A 16,885-nucleotide genomic window follows, 5' to 3' on the forward strand; every position below is an offset into this window, starting at 1 on the left:
TCCTTCCAACCTGCCCTACCGCTCACCTAGGAGCGCTGTCTGTGGTGAGGCCCCTGGACCGCGAACAGCGAGCTGAGCACATTCTGACTGTGGTGGCCTCAGATCACGGCTCCCCACCGCGCTCAGCCACGCAGCTCCTGTCTGTCAGTGTTGCTGATGTCAACGACGAAGCACCTGCTTTCCAGCAACAGGAGTACAGCGTCCTCTTGCGGGAGAACAGCCCGCCTGGCACATCTCTACTCACTCTGCAGGCTACGGACTCTGACCTGGGTAAGACCTGGGAGGATGAGTTGAGAGAGGAATGGACTGGGGCAAAAAGACAAATAATAGTATTTTACCATCTGCTCGCCCTCCATGCTGCCCCTCCTCAGGGTCCAATGGACAAGTGACATACGGAGGCATCTCTGGTGAAAGCTTCTCTCTAGACCCAGACACTGGGGTTCTCACAACTCTTCGGGCTCTAGATCGGGAGGAGCAGGAGGAGATCAACCTGACAGGTACATATTAACAGGACCCCAGAAGCCTGAGAGGTGTTGTAAACGCCAGTATTACATAGGCAGAACCCCCAAATTACCTTCTAGATGTTTCCACCCAATTACAGCACAGCTTCTCTTATATTTTTGGATCCTTTCGGGGAGTCTAGAGTTTGGCAGAGTGCAAGGTGAACTGACTTCTAGGCTATCACCAGTGTGATCATAAAACTGTCAAATGTCTAATGTCACAGCTGTGCCCTCTAGGATCCCCTCAGATTATACTGCAGACATTTGACAGAGGAGCATATTGTTATTTAGTACCAGAGAGGTGAAGTGAGTTGTTCAAGCTAACACAGCTTGGAAGTGGCAGAACTGGGACTTGAACCCAGATCTTTTGATACCTCATTTAGTGCCTTTTCTGTCACACCACTACTAGTCCAAGATGCATCCTGCATGTACCAATAACATCTCTGACATCTGTATATTTATGTATGCATGTCCACACGTAGGCACCTATGTGCTTGTGGTATGTGGAGAGATGGACATTTTCTGGTTTGTGTGTACACCTGGTGAACATGAATGAACGCTCTGTGGTGTGAGCCTCTCCATGGGATGTGAGCAGGCTAGAGCTCATTAATTTTGCTTCCCTACAGTATATGCCCGGGACAGAGGATCGCCCCCACTGTTGACCCATGTTACAGTGCGAGTGGCCGTGGAGGATGAGAATGACCATGCCCCAACCTTTGGGAGTGCCCACCTCTCCCTGGAGGTACCCGAGGGCCAGGATCCCCAGACCCTTACCACACTGCGGGCCTCTGACCCAGATGTAGGAGCCAACGGGCAGCTGCAGTACCGCATTGTGGGTGAGAACCTTCCCACACCCACTAACCTAGCCCCCATGTGCCTAGTTCTACTTCTGTGTCCTATGTCAGACTCTGTCAGTGTGTTGGGGTTTCCATTTCCTTCTTTTATGGATTCCTCTTTTTCTTTCATGCATGTTATCTATGTCTCTGAGTGTCTCCTGTGCTTGTCCAGCTTATTTCCCTCTGCTTTTATGTTTCTGTTTCTTTTCTTTTTCTTTCTCGTCTCTCCCTGTAGAACAGTTGTTCTCAAACTTTTTGGTCTCAAGAACCCTTAACATTCTTAATTTTTTGAACTCTCTAAAGAGTTTTTGTTTATATGATATAATAGTGTGATATAGTATTATAAATATATAACAAACATATCAATATTCACTGTATTAGATCTAAAGCTGAGAAGATTATAAAATATTGCGAAGCAAGCCAATGAATTACACTGCTGTATTTCTGCATAGGTACAAGGAAGTGTTACGGTTTCATGTAACAATTTGTTGGACCGTAATGAGATCGCAAAGATTATAGTAGATGTAACTGAAGGTAAGCCAGCAAAAACAAACAAATCTCTGAAAACACACATATTTATGCTCTAAACTTTCTACCTAAAATATTCTAGAAGACACAAGAATACATAAGCACGTATTCCATTAACCATTCAGGTGATGATGTCATCACATGTCTTGTACAATCTGGACTCCACTGTACATTTTTTGAGATAATGAGAATGAAAAAGGCATATACTGTCTTAGTATTGCTATGAAAATAGTTTTGATCTAATGTACTCCTTCGAAAGAGTCTCAGAGGACTTCCAGGAGTTCCCAGACCATGCTCTGAGAACATCTGCTTTATAGTATCGTTCTTTACCTTCTGTGTTTCTTTTTCTTTCTCTGCCTTTATCCCAGTTTCTTTCTTGTGTGCATGTGCTCCTCCCACCCCACCCATCCCACCCACGCCGTTCTCTCTGTATGTGTCTCTCTCATCAACTTTTCTCTTTTCCTCTCATCTCTTTCATTCTTTGCTGTTGCCTATAAATCACTCCCCTGGGCTGACACATGTATGTTTGTGTGTGCATGCCCTTTTCTGCAGATGGGGATCCATCAGGAGCCTTTGTCCTAGATCTGGTTTCTGGGGAATTTGGCACCATGAGGCCACTAGACCGGGAGGTGGAGCCAGCATTCCAGCTGCGGATAGAGGCCCAGGATGGAGGCCAGCCAGCTCTCAGTGCCACTCTGCTTGTGACAGTGACAGTGCTAGATGCCAATGACCATGCCCCAGCCTTTCCTGTGCCTGCCTACTCTGTGGAGGTGCCTGAGGATGCACCAGCAGGGACGCTCCTGCTGCAGCTACAGGCTCATGATCCTGATGCTGGGGCCAATGGCCATGTGACCTACTACCTGGGTGCAGGTGCAGCAGGAGCCTTCCTGCTAGAACCCAGCTCTGGGGAATTACGCACAGCCATAGCCCTAGACAGAGAGCAGTGTCCCAGCTATGCCTTTTCTGTGAGTGCGGTGGATGGTGCAGCTGCTGGGCCCCTGAGCACCACAGTGTCTGTCACCATCACGGTGCGTGACGTCAATGACCATGCACCCACCTTCCCCACCAGTCCCCTGAGGCTGCGCCTGCCCCGCCCTGGACCCAGCCTTAGCCCCCCAACCCTGGCTCTGGCCACTCTGCGAGCCGAAGACCGTGATGCTGGTGCCAATGCCTCCATCCTCTATCGGCTGGCAGGCACACCACCTCCCGGCACCACTGTGGACTCTTACACTGGTGAAATCCGTGTGGCCCGCTCCCCTGTAGCTGTGGGCCCCCAGGATCGTGTCCTCTTCATTGTGGCCACCGACCTTGGCCGTCCTGCTCGCTCTGCCACTGGCGTGGTCGTTATTGGGCTACAGGGGGAGTCTGAACGTGGACCCCGCTTTCCCCGGGCTAGTAGCGACGTTGCACTCCGTGAAAATGCACCTGCAGGTGGGTCCCAAACCATGTCTTCTAACCTTGGTTCTCTGCATCGGCTGGGGTTACTCATTCAAAATGACCCCCGGACTCTTTCAGTATAGTGCTCACAGTCCAACCAATACTATCCTTTCTGCAGGGACTCCCATTGCCTCCCCCAAGGCTGTCCATACAGGGGGCTCGAATGGACCAATCATCTACAGTATTCTCAGTGGGAATGAGAAAGGGACATTCTCCATCCAGCCCAGCACAGGTAAGCGGCAGGAGCAGAGGGCTCTGTGAAAGGACAGGTTCCTGGGGGAACTACCCTTTGGACCCAGGGAGGCTCTGGTAGGGGTGAGGCTGCCCTTGAGTAAGAGGCCTCAGAAAGGAAGGCCCCAGGGCAAGGAAGGGGCTGTCAGTGATGCATTTCGCCTCCCAGGAGCCATCACAGTTCGCTCAGCAGAGGGGCTAGATTTTGAGGCAAGCCCACGGCTGCGATTGGTGCTGCAGGCGGAGAGCAGAGGAGCCTTCGCCTTCTCCGTGCTGACCCTAACCCTGCAAGATGCCAATGACAATGCTCCCCGCTTCCTGCGGCCCCACTACGTGGCCTTCCTGCCTGAGTCTAGGCCCTTGGAGGGGCCCCTGCTGCAGGTATGGGATATGATGGGAAGATGGGGGGCAGGGCTGGTCTGACTTGTCTATGCCCAAGTCAGTGCCAGTAGCCTCCTACTCTCACCAGGTGGAAGCAGATGACCTGGATCAAGGCCCCAGTGGACAGATCTCCTACAGTTTGGCCGCATCCCAGCCAGCACGGGGATTGTTCCATGTAGACCCAGCCACGGGTACTATCACTACTACAGCTATCCTGGATCGTGAGATCTGGGCCGAAACACGGTGAGCCCTGGCTCTATAGACCCTGGGACCCCAATCTGGGTCCATCCAATTTCACGCCCTGCCTTGAATCTCCCTCAATATCTTGACCACATCCTGAGTCTCCCTAGCCCTTCCCAGGGTTCTCCCTTATGCCCAGGGCCCTGCCCCTGATTGTGCTTTCCCTTCATGTGTCCAGGCTGGTACTGATGGCCACAGACAGAGGAAGTCCAGCCCTGGTGGGCTCAGCTACTCTGACAGTGATGGTCATCGACACCAATGACAATCGCCCCACCATCCCCCAGCCCTGGGAGCTCCGAGTGTCCGAAGGTGAGGGCTGGGTAAAGTGAGAGGTACAAAGGGTAGTAGGGTAGCATCGTTCCCCACTTTGGGGCTCCAGAGGTGGCTGGGACCATGCCAGACACGTTTGTCCTGTGTATTGCAGATGCACTATTGGGCTCAGAGATTGCACAGGTCACAGGGAATGACGTGGATTCTGGACCGGTACTGTGGTATGCGCTGAGCTCGTCTGGGCCCCAGGATCCTTTCAGCGTAGGCCGCTATGGGGGCCGTGTCTCCCTCACAGGCCCCCTGGACTTTGAGCAGCGTGACCGCTACCACCTGCAGCTGCTGGCTCATGATGGACCTCATGAGGGCCATGCCAACCTCACGGTACTCGTGGAAGACATCAATGACAATGCACCTGCCTTCTCACAGAGCCTCTACCAGGTACCGGCACCCCAAGATGTCCTCACATCTGGGCCCAGGTTTGTTCATGTTGGAGAGAAATGAGGAGGCTGGAAGTCTGAGGTGGGCTGGACCTTAGAACTGACCTGGGGATAGCACCCTGGAGATGGGAGATCCCAACTAAATCAGCCTTGCAAGTCCTGGGAACTGTCCAGGTTCTTCGTCCTGTGCCCAGAAATGGAGGAAAGTGGGCAATTCAAATACTAAGGAGTATGGGTTCAAGCTGGAATGGATGTTAAGCGGGGCTCATGAGACCAAGCTCCAAAACACAGGCTGAGTGGGCAGCAGGGCTGCATGGCCATAAACATTTGTCCTCACACCTCAGGTGATGCTGCTGGAGCACACGCCCCCAGGCAGTGCCATTCTCTCCGTCTCCGCCACTGACCGGGACTCGGGTGCCAATGGTCATATCTCCTACCACCTGGCTTCCCCTGCTGAGGGCTTCAGAGTTGACCCCAACAACGGTGCGTCCTTCCTAAGAATTGACCCTTTATCTTTAACTGTGTTGGGCCATATCCTGACCTCATTCCTAGAATTTCTTGCCCAAACCTAACTCCTGGATCTCAGACCCAGGGAGTGCATTTTCCCCCTTTTTTTCTATTTTAAGCCTTGTTCTGGCTGCACAAGTCAAAGCTGTTCCCTGAATCCTGGAGACCATCCCATAATCTCCAAATACACACAGGCCATTCTCTGGAATCTGACTTGTGAAGCCATTTCCTAGGCTCTGAAGGGGCACTTCCTCTGTTCACCCACAGCCTCTGCTGAATGCATGTTTCTCTCTATTCCCTTCTCATCTTAGGGACCTTGTTTACAACAGTGGGAACAGTGGCCTTGGGTCACGAAGGGCCAGGAGTGGTGGACGTGGTGCTGGAAGCAAGAGATCATGGGATTCCAGGCCGGGCAGCACAAGCCACGGTGCATGTGCAGCTGCAGGACCAGAACGACCACACCCCGAGCTTCACATTGCCACACTACCGTGTGGCTGTGACTGAGGATCTGCCTCCTGGTTCCACCCTGCTCACCCTGGAGGCCACCGATGCTGACGGAAGCCGCACCCATGCCACTGTGGACTACAGTATCATCAGTGGCAACCGGGGCCGAGTCTTCCAGCTGGAACCCCGGCTTGCTGAAGCTGGGGAGAGTGGTGGACTAGGCCCCCGTGTACTGGGCTGCCTGGTGCTGCTTGAGCCTCTAGACTTTGAAAGCCTAACCCAGTACAATTTAACTGTGGCCGCAGCTGACCGGGGACAGCCACCTCGCAGCACAGCCGTGCCTGTCACTGTCACCGTACTGGATGTCAACGACAACCCACCTGTCTTTACCCGAACGTCTTACCATGTGGCAGTGCCTGAGGACACACCTGTTGGAGCTGAGCTCCTGTATGTGGAGGCCTCTGATGCTGACCTGGGCCCTCATGGCCTCGTGAGTTTCACCCTCAGCTCAGGTGACCCTTCCGGGCTCTTTGAGCTGGAAGAGAGCTCAGGTGCCTTGCGACTGGCCCGCCCCTTGGACTGTGAGACCCAGGCTCAACATCAGCTTGTAGTTCAAGCTGCTGACCCTGCGGGGGCACACTTTGCTCTGGCACCAGTGACCATTGAGGTCCAGGATGTGAATGACTATGGCCCTGCTTTCCCACTGAGCTTGCTCAGCACCAGCCTGGCAGAGAACCAGCCTCCAGGCACTCTTGTGACCACTCTGCATGCGATTGATGGGGATGCTGGGGCTTTTGGGAGGCTCCGCTACAGCCTATTGGAGGCTGGGCCAGGGCCTGAGGGACGGGAGGTATTTGCACTGAACAGCTCAACAGGGGAGTTGCGGGCACGAGTGGCCTTCGACTATGAGCACACAGGAAGCTTCCAGCTGCTGGTGGGTGCTGCTGATGCTGGGAATCTCTCAGCTTCGGTTACTGTATCAGTGCTGGTAACAGGCGAGGATGAGTATGACCCAGTATTCCTGGCTCCAGCTTTCCACTTCCAAGTGCCAGAAGGTGCCAGGCGTGGCCACAGCCTGGGTCATGTACAGGCCACAGATGAGGATGGAGGCGCTGATGGCCTGGTGCTCTATTCCCTTGCCACCTCTTCCCCCTACTTTGGTATCAACCAGACTACGGGTGCCTTGTACCTGCGGGTGGACAGCCGGGCACCAGGCAGTGGAACAAGCCCCTCTGGGGGTGGGGGCCGGACCCGGCGTGAGGCACCTCGGGAGCTGAGGCTGGAGGTGGTGGCACGGGGGCCTCTGCCTGGTTCTCGGAGTGCCACAGTGCCCGTGACTGTGGATATCACCCACACTGCACTGGGCCTGGCACCTGACCTCAACCTGCTATTGGTGGGGGCTGTGGCAGCCTCCCTGGGAGTAGTGGTGGTGCTAGCACTGGCGGCCCTGGTCCTAGGTCTGGTGCGGGCCCGTAGCCGAAAGATGGAGGCAGCACCTGGCCCAATGTCCCAGGCAGCACCCCTGGCCAGTGGCTCCCTGCAGAAACTGGGCCGAGAGCCACCCAGCCCACTGCCCTCAGAGCACCTGTATCACCAGACTCTCCCTAGCTACAGTGGGCCTGGAGCTGGAGGTCCTTACCCCCGGGGTGGCTCCCTGGACCCTTCACATTCAAGTGGCCGAGGCTCAGCAGAGGCTGCGGAGGATGACGAGATCCGCATGATCAACGAGTTCCCCCGTGTGGCTAGTGTGGCCTCCTCCCTGGCTGCCCGTGGTCCTGACTCAGGCATTCAGCAGGATGCAGATGGACTGAGTGACACATCCTGTGAGCCACCTGCCCCTGACACCTGGTATAAGGGCCGCAAGGCAGGGCTACTGCTGCCGGGTGCAGGAGCCACTCTGTACCGAGAAGAGGGCCCTCCAGCCACTGCCACAGCCTTCCTGGGGGGCTGTGGTCTGAGCCCTGCACCCACTGGGGACTATGGTTTCCCAGCAGATGGCAAGCCATGCGTGGCAGGTGCACTGACGGCCATTGTAGCTGGTGAGGAAGAGCTCCGTGGCAGTTATAACTGGGACTACCTGCTGAGCTGGTGCCCTCAGTTCCAGCCACTGGCCAGTGTCTTCACAGAGATCGCCCGGCTCAAGGATGAAGCTCGGCCATGTCCCCCAGCTCCTCGTATTGACCCACCACCCCTCATCACTGCCGTGGCCCACCCAGGAGCCAAGTCTGTGCCCCCTAAGCCAGCCAACACGGCTGCAACCCGGGCCATCTTCCCACCGACCTCTCACCGCTCCCCCATCAGTCATGAAGGCTCCTTGTCCTCAGCTGCCATGTCCCCCAGCTTCTCACCCTCACTGTCTCCTCTGGCTGCTCGCTCACCCGTTGTCTCGCCATTTGGGGTGGCCCAGGGCCCCTCAGCCTCAGCACTCAGCGCAGAGTCCAGCCTGGAGCCACCGGATGACACGGAGCTGCACATCTAGCTGTGGTCCAGGCTGGGCCCCGACCTGGGACGCGTACAGTGTCCCCAATGCAGGCCTTATCTGAGCCTGCCCTGGGCAGCCTCGGACCATAGTTGGCCACAGGGGAGACCAGCTCCCTATCCCAAACTCCTCCAGTGGGGGCAGGTCCTACATCTCACCCCAGCCCTGTCAGAGTACCAGCACTACAGAGGCCCTGTGGGCACTGACCTGTGGCCGGGTCCAATGTGGGGAGAAGTATGAAGGAGGCAGGAGCCCTGGGTTCTCTTCAGTGAGGGCTTCCTGCCCTGCACCAGCATCCTGAGATGGAGCTGAGACTTTATTTATTGGGGGGGTAGGAGGGATGGGGAAAGTCCTCAAACCTATTTGGGCCCAGCTCCTTTGGGTTCCATTGACACCCCTGCCCCTGCCCAGAACCAAGTGCCAATTCTCACTCTGGAGCCTTAATAAACTGCAGTTTGTATCCAGCGTCCGGCTTTGTTCTGTGGGGACCAGAGGGATGGCAGGGTAGGAATGGCACAGGGAGCCATCTCACTGCAATCGACCTTTCCCTCTAACACAGGCAGGAGGCCAGGAAGAAGGCAGACAGTGACCAAGGGAGAGATTGGTTGGGTGGGGAGCGATCTTAGGGATGACCAGCTCTAGGCCTGAGGGTCTTCAAGGAGGTAGGGGTAGATACAGGAGTAGCTAAGTCGTTTATTGTGTTTTTCTTGGAGCCACCATATATTCACATATAATAGAAATTCACATTTGTTGAGAGACATTGCCATCAGGTTGTCTGCTGAGCAATTTGCTTGCTGTATCTGTAAATATTCACTACAACCCTATGAGACAGACTACTTTTAATATAACATTGTATTCTAAATGAAGAAAACTGGGCTCTGGGAGCCTAGGCGACTTTCCTGATATCATATAGCTAGGAAGAACCTGGGTTAGTGGGTCTGTGGGCCGCCGGGGCACCTTTCTTAAGCCCTCCTAAACGCTGTGTTAAGTCCTGGCTGGACAACCCCAGCAAGGGGGTGAAGCACAGGGCTTAACCCAGTGCTTTAAGGAGCCAGAGGGAGAATCCGAGGGGCAGCTCCACCCATTCCCCAGCACCCAGGACCGCCCACTTGAGGGAGGAGCCAGCACGGTCACTAGTTTCTGGGCAGAAGGCTGGTAGCGGTAGACTATAGGGCTCATGTGATTCATCACATGACAGCGGATCATCGGAAAGGCGGAATGGGACTCACAGCCTGGTGAGAAATTAGGAGGCCCTGGAAGAAGGGGATCACTTTGGAGGGAGTATATATTGGAGGGTGGGTACACAATGACAGTCCAGCTCCTGCTAAAACCCACCTGCCGTCTCTGCAGCCTCCTAGGGCTCCTAGCCCTCATCGTCGCAGGCAAATGCAGTTACAGCCCCGAGCCTGACCAGCAGCGGACGTGAGTTGATTTAACACTGACTGCCCCCTTTCCCATGCTCTATCCTGCACCCATTGTCCTGCTCCTAGCCTCCTTCACCCCCTTACCAGCTCCTGGTACCCCTTCCATAGTCTCATTCCCAGATTCCCAGGCTGTGAGCCATTTCTGCTTCTGGGATCCTACTCAAGGTCATTGCACCTAATCCTGAACCTTCCATGACTACTATTTCCCATCGCCACCCTAACAAAGACCGTGTTCCTGACCCCTGACCCTGCAGGCTGCCCCCAGGCTGGGCGTCTTTGGGCCGAGCAGACCCTGAGGAAGAGCTGATTCTCACCTTTGCCCTGAGACAGCAGAACCTGGAAAGACTGTCCAAGTTGGTGCAGGCTGTATCGGATCCCCGCTCTCCTCGCTACGGTGCTTGTCGGGACTGGGTGGGGGATGTGGGATGCAGTGGAGGGACACAGGGCTGGGCTGAGCCTGGAACAGTGCTTATCACGTCAGGGTCGTGCTCTCAGTGCCTGTCAAAGGAGTGATATAGGGTAGATGAATGACAGTGGCTCTCACTGAAGCATTTTTGAATAAAAAAGTGAACTGGAGCTAAACTGTCCCAAACTAACTCATATATTTCCTCCAAAACTTTTCACCTGGGTTCGTCAGGCTAGAAACCTAAAAGTGGATGTAGTTAAGAGCACAGGCTTTATGAATGAGATCTGGATTCAGCTATCAGACAAATAGGGATGTAGCATCTAGTACAGATGCTTCTCTGTTTACAGTGGGGTTACATCCCGATAAACCTATCATAAGTTGAAAATATTAAGTCAAAAATGGATTTAATTTTTGACTTAAAGGTTGGGGACCGCTGCTCTGGAGTACCAGTTGTTTATACTTTCACGACTGTGTGCCTGACTGAGAGCTGTGGCGCACTGCCACCACCCAGCATCAGGAGAGAGAATTGTACCACACACGCTAGCCCAGGAAATGATAAAAATTCAGAATTTGAGGAATGGTTTCTATGGAATGCATATTGGTCTTGCACCATTGTAAAGTCAACAAATTGTTAATCATAATTCAGGGACCATCTGTACACCTAGATGCTCATTGGCTCAAATTTCTCCCCCACCCTCAAGTCCACTCTCATTTCCTTCTCCATTCAAACACTGAAACTGTCAGTTCCAACTCTGAAATAACTTTCAGAGTAGTCCACGTCTCACCACTTCTCCCTTGTTGCTACCAACCCAGTTGTTTATTCTCTCGCCTGGCTACTGCCCAGACCCTTGTCTCTTCCCCTCTACCCGACTCCCCACTCTCCTCCCTACTCTGCTCCAAAACAGTCAATGTTTTGCTTCAGTGGTCAAGCTGGATTGTGTCCTTCTCCTGCTTGAAACTCTTCATGGTAGGGAGAAGAGTGGTGTGTGTGCAGGGAGCACTCTCAGATGAACCTAGGAGGCAAGTACTAGTATTTGTGGCTCCAAACAGGAAAACAGTCATTTGCCATCATATTAAGCTTAAAATTAACAAGTATGAAAATTTGAGCTAAATTAGATGTCATCTCATAATTGGCTCCAAACATTTTGAAAACTTTCATTGGAGATAAAATGGACAGTTTTAATTATGAGCCTCATCTGTTTTTCACGATCATGGCAGTGCATGCTGTGGTGCAGCATTTGTAACCTAATAGCCTTTAGGATAAATCCATATTCCTGGCTCTGGCATTCCTAGTCTCTCCAGCCTTTTCTCCTCTGGGCCCCCCAATATAAGCTGCACCAGCCTACCTTTTTCTGCAACAGCCTAACTTTTTGCTAGAAAGTTCCTACTCATCCCTCAAGACCCTGCGCCAGGCTTCCTGGGAAATTCCACTGTCTCTTGGTTGAAGTCAAAAAAAGGCAACTTGGAAAAGCAATGAATGAAGGCAGGAACCTCTATGAATCCCTACAGGAAAATACCTGACCCTGGAGGATGTGGCTGAACTGGTCCGGCCATCACCACTCACCCTCCGCACGGTCCAAAAATGGCTCTTGGCGGCTGGAGCCTGGAACTGCCACTCAGTGACCACACAGGATTTTCTGACCTGCTGGATGAGTGTCCGGTAAGAGGGAATGATTGCCCCATGAAGGGGACCAATCATGCCATCAGTCACCCCAATTGGAGGGAGCTCAGAGCTTGCTGGGGGCTGTAGCTCAGAGCTAACGCATGGGGAGATGACAACTAACTGCCCAGTGATGCTCAGGCAGCCTCCTCTGCTCCATTCCATGCTTTCTGACCTCTGTTCTCTGATCTCTGACCTCCAGACAGGCAGAACTGCTGCTCTCTGGGGCTGAGTTTCATCGCTATGTGGGGGGACCTACAAAGACCCATGTTGTAAGGTCTCCACGTCCCTACCAGCTCCCGAAGGCCTTGGCCTCCCATGTGGACTTTGGTAACATCCAGTGGGGTTGGTGGGATTGGGGCAGGGAGAGCCAGGGGCTGGAGAAGTTTAGATGCCATGGAGAGGTTCAGGAAGTAGGGTCTCAGTAAAGTGGGAATTGAAGTCGAAAAGATACCCTCAAACCTGATTTTCCCCACAGTGGGGGGGCTGCACCGCTTTCCCCCCACATCATCCTTGAGACAACGCCCTGAGCCACAGGTGGCAGGGGCTATTGGCCTGCACCTGGGAGTGACCCCATCCGTGATCCGTGAGCGATACAACCTGACAGCACAAGATGTGGGCTCTGGCACAACCAACAACAGCCAAGCCTGTGCCCAGGTGAGCCAAGCAGGAGCCCCAGGGTCCTCACAGCCTCCTCAGGGAGCCTGACCAGCTTGGGGCCTGCTCTTATTCCCTGTCCTGTGATCTGGGACAGAATCTCCTGTCCTGACCCCTGGGGCTACATCCTCTGATCCATGATATGTGCTCTGATTCCCTCTCTAGTTCCTGGAGCAGTATTTCCATGACTCGGACCTGGCTGAGTTCATGCGCCTCTTTGGTGGGAACTTTGCACACCAGGAATCAGTAGCCCGTGTGGTCGGACAACAGGGCCAAGGCTGGGCTGGGATTGAGGCCAGTCTAGATGTGCAGTACCTGATGAGTGCTGGTGCCAACATCTCCACCTGGGTCTACAGTAGCCCTGGTACTGCCAAGGGGACTGATTGGCGGGGAGAGGGGTAGGGATGAGTGTTGATCTCTGTTTTCCTAAGGGAATTCAGTGAGCTAGAGGGAGGTTCTAACAACCCCCCAAATGACTGCCCTTTGTGCCCCTATCCCCACAAAAAAACCCAGGCCGTCATGAATCACAGGAGCCCTTCCTGCAGTGGCTCCTGCTGCTCAGTAATGAGTCAGCCCTGCCACCTGTGCATACTGTGAGCTACGGAGATGATGAGGACTCTCTCAGCAGCACCTACATCCAGCGGGTCAACACCGAGTTCATGAAGGCTGCTGCTCGGGGTCTTACCCTGCTCTTTGCCTCAGGTGACCTCCTACTGTGAACCTAGACCCTCCACCCATCCACCCAATCTGGAAGCTTTTACCCCATACTGACCCCTGAACCTGATCTCTGACTCATAATCTGAACTTGACTGAAACCACTGACATGACCTCTAAACTCTGACCACTTGCAGTAATGACTAACACTTGCATTTCCTCTCTTACATCCGAGCCTACATACCGGGCTCTAACCAATTAATCTGAGAGCTAAACTTGGTCTCTATCCCAGGTGACAGTGGGGCTGGGTGTTGGTCTACCTCTGGAAGACACCAGTTCCGTCCCAGCTTCCCTGCCTCCAGGTAAACATCCCACCCCACCACTTATCTGTGACCACCAACCTTTCATCTGTGGCCTCACGATCTGGAACCTTTTCCTTGACCCCCACCAGGCGCTCCCATGGCTCAGCCTTAGCTTTGTCTGCCCTGGTTGCTGCATTCCCGTCTTCTTCCTCTGGGTCCCAGGCCCCAAGTCTCCTGAGTAGGACACAGTTCCCAGTGTTGCTCTTCCTCAGTCTCCAGGCATTTTAGTGGAAGATTTTGTGGGTATTCTGTAGGGAAAGTGTGTAGTCACCTAAAGCCATGCCTTGAGAGCTCAAAACCTCTTAGTCATTCCCATGTACATGCTTCCCCACAGAGTCCAGCCCCTCTAGCAAGACCCAGGCCATACTCACCCATCCCCACACACTTTGGAGGTGTCCCTGGGGCCCCTATAATTTGAGTGCTGTCTTCTGCCCTCAGCCCCTATGTTACCACGGTGGGAGGCACATCATTCCAGAATCCTTTCCGAGTCACAAGTGAGATTGTTGACTATATCAGTGGTGGTGGTTTCAGCAATGTGTTCCCACGCCCTTCATACCAGGTATGTGTAGTGTATGTTTGTGTGGACGGATGAGAGGGGGAGGAGGGCAGGAATCCTCAGTTCAGGAGACAATACTTACTCAACAATGCCTTTCAGGAGGAAGCTGTAACCCAGTTCCTGAGCTCCAGCCCCCACTTGCCACCATCCAGTTACTTCAATGCCAGTGGCCGTGCCTACCCAGATGTGGCTGCACTCTCTGATGGCTACTGGGTGGTCAGCAACCACGTGCCCATTCCATGGGTTTCGGGCACCTCGGTGAGAATCAGCCTGGCTCCAAACCTTCAGGAACTACCCTCAGCCTCTACCCCCAAGACCTTGTACTGAGGATCCCTGACTCCTCAGAGACCTCTGATCTTTTTAAAACTCTCTCCCCAAAAGTCTAATCACTCCTGCATCCCTAATTTCTACTTGTACCCTCACCTATGCAGGCCTCTACTCCAGTGTTTGGAGGGCTTCTATCCCTGATAAATGAACACAGAATCCTCAGTGGCCGCCCCCCTCTTGGCTTTCTCAACCCAAGGCTCTACCAGCAGCGTGGGGCAGGACTCTTTGATGTGAGTGTGGAAGGGAAGGGTGTGGACATTTTCATGAGTATGGGATGTGAATACAGGATGAGAGGATGTAGTCTATTAGTGCTGGTACCAGCAGGTCCAGATCTGATGCCCACCTTCTCCCTAGGTAACCCGTGGCTGCCATGAGTCCTGTCTGAATGAAGAGGTGCAGGGTCAAGGTTTCTGCTCTGGCCCTGGCTGGGATCCTGTGACAGGCTGGGGAACACCCAACTTCCCAGCTCTGCTGAAGACATTAATCAACCCTTGAGAGTGGACCTGCCCCTTGCCCCACAGCTGCTGGCTTGTTTCCTTATTCTGCACTGTTGGAAGCCTTGCTGAACCTTCACCTGTTGACTGCTGCAGACAGCTTATCTCCCTAACCCTGAAGTGCTATGAGTGTGACTAGACTCTCACACCTAACCCTGCTCCATCATACTCAGGTCTCCCTACTCCTTCCTGCCTCAGGTTCCTCTATAGATACTATAACCAGTACTATTTGGGAGCATCTCCCAACCCACCCACTCGCCCTCATTTCTTCTTTCTCTTTGCAACCAGGCTTTTCCAAAGTGTTGTCAACACTCTCTATGAACATGATTTCACTTCAAGTTTGCTCCTCAATTCATTGCGATGAGGCTTCTGCTCTTTTTTTATTCTTTCCTCTGCTGACGCTGAAAAACAATGGCCTCCTTGCTGCTTCATCCAGTGCACACTTCCCAATCTTTGTTTTATGACCCTATCATAGTTGCCTACTCCATCTCCTTCCAGGGCTTAACTTCTTCTCTGACCATCCTCTCCTCCTCCTCCTCTTGCTTCCTCATTGAATGTTGGTGTACTTTATTGCTCCACCCTTAGTTTTTCGCTCTTCTCACTCTACGCATTGTCCCCTAGAACAAGTCACTGATTGTGACTTGTTCTAGGGGACAATGCGTAGAGCCATCGCCATCTCACTAAATCAGACTTTCTACCCAACAGTGATTGATACCTCAAAAGCAAGATGTGTGATACGCAACACTTCATTTCTCTCCCTCCTTCTTAATATCACTGTTCTCTTTTGTTTTTTGTTTGTTTGTTTGATACTATGCTGTTTCCAGCCAAGCCAGAGACCCAACTGTTATTCTAGACTATTTTCTTCACCTCCCTCCCCCACCACCTTTAGTTAAGTCCTACTGACTTTACCTCTTAACTATATCTTTATGAATCCACAAGTCCTACCAATTACATTTCTTACGTATATCTAGAACTCATCTACGCCTCTCCATCTTCATTGCTACTACATTAGCTTAGAGCCATATTCTCTCTCCTTTGAATTGTAAGAGGTCCTTGCAAAAAACGACCTTCCTGCCCTTCCCTAAACCATCTCCCAGAGTAAAATGAAAATCCCATCAGGTCATTTACTTCATTAAGACCCTTCAAAGATCACTGGATAAATTTGAGGCTTTTTATCATGACTCACAAACCTGGTCACTTCCTTGCTTTTTGTTCCCAAGTAACAAATGGTTTATCCTCCTCTGCTCTCCCCCATACACATTCTTTCACTTTTGCTCAAGATATTCTGTACCCTTTATCCCTGATTCTCCTTGCTTGGTTAATTTCCAGGATTCTTTCCAGACTCAGTTCAGAAGCCACCTTCTCTTGTGAACCTTTGGCTTCCTGAAACTAGTTGATTTGGGTATGGCACAAAATCCTAGATTTTTGAAACCAAGACTGTTTGATTCTTGTTTCTGATCTAGACTAGGGGAGAGCCTTGGGAAAATAAGTTCTTCTCCCTAAGCCTTTTTCTCACCTGTTAAGTGGAGATATCAATACCTGCCTCTCATAATAATCAGTGAATAATTAAATGGAATAAAGGTGATAGAGTACCTGACACACAGAAGTAGGAAGCAGGTGTTAGTTCCCTTCCGCCCTTGCGCACTGTGTCTACCTCTAATATTGTAACTCCATCGTAGTATTGAAATTGCCAGTTGACCTGTTTGCCTCCCTCTCTAAGATTGTTGGTGCCTAGAGGAGTAGAATCTTGTTTTATTTAACTTTATTCCCAGGCCCTAGCTCAGGATTGGCAAATAGGAAATAAATGTTTGCTACATTGAAAACCTCATTTTAACGCGCTGTGATTTTGTATGTTATTTACTCAGGCCGAAACACCTCCATCCTCATCTACAGTAGCAACTGTGTGCGCTCACCTCCAGCCCTCACTTTCGGGCAGCTGGCTGGAAGGTGGGGTTTCCACCTCCACCACGAACCCTTAAAAGGCTGAGTAAGGGAACTAGAAAGGTTGCAGACTGGCAGACAACCGGTGGTCGAGGGGTGTCGGGCCGATGAGCC

The 16,885-nt window shown here is 52.5% G+C and overlaps 2 protein-coding genes across 2 annotated transcripts in view; both read left to right on the plus strand.

Annotated features, from left to right (window-relative positions):
* Positions 1–8,755, plus strand: part of DCHS1 (dachsous cadherin-related 1) — a 34,064-nt gene extending 25,309 nt beyond the window's left edge. Inside the window, exons 11-21 of the mRNA XM_039847843.1 lie at positions 31–270; positions 372–497; positions 1,127–1,336; positions 2,417–3,295; positions 3,420–3,533; positions 3,702–3,913; positions 4,002–4,156; positions 4,332–4,462; positions 4,578–4,861; positions 5,205–5,343; positions 5,679–8,755. Coding sequence (XP_039703777.1) covers positions 31–270; positions 372–497; positions 1,127–1,336; positions 2,417–3,295; positions 3,420–3,533; positions 3,702–3,913; positions 4,002–4,156; positions 4,332–4,462; positions 4,578–4,861; positions 5,205–5,343; positions 5,679–8,290 — 5,102 coding nt within the window. The 3' untranslated portion in view covers positions 8,291–8,755. The remainder of the gene's footprint in view (positions 1–30; positions 271–371; positions 498–1,126; positions 1,337–2,416; positions 3,296–3,419; positions 3,534–3,701; positions 3,914–4,001; positions 4,157–4,331; positions 4,463–4,577; positions 4,862–5,204; positions 5,344–5,678) is intronic.
* Positions 8,756–9,393: 638 nt separating this feature from the next.
* TPP1 (tripeptidyl peptidase 1) lies at positions 9,394–16,658 on the plus strand. Its single transcript, XM_039847850.1, has 13 exons — positions 9,394–9,525; positions 9,641–9,712; positions 9,969–10,108; positions 11,630–11,780; positions 11,983–12,110; positions 12,259–12,437; positions 12,603–12,801; positions 12,951–13,139; positions 13,384–13,453; positions 13,892–14,012; positions 14,109–14,267; positions 14,441–14,566; positions 14,691–16,658. Exons 1-13 carry the CDS (start codon positions 9,482–9,484, stop codon positions 14,829–14,831), a joined length of 1,719 nt encoding a protein of 572 aa, XP_039703784.1. The 5' UTR covers positions 9,394–9,481; the 3' UTR covers positions 14,832–16,658.
* The last annotated feature ends 227 nt before the right edge of the window (positions 16,659–16,885 follow it).

The sequence above is a fragment of the Pteropus medius genome, unplaced genomic scaffold (assembly GCF_902729225.1).
Source record: "Pteropus medius unplaced genomic scaffold, Ma_sr-lr_union100, whole genome shotgun sequence".
Classification (NCBI taxonomy): Eukaryota; Metazoa; Chordata; class Mammalia; order Chiroptera; family Pteropodidae; genus Pteropus; species Pteropus medius.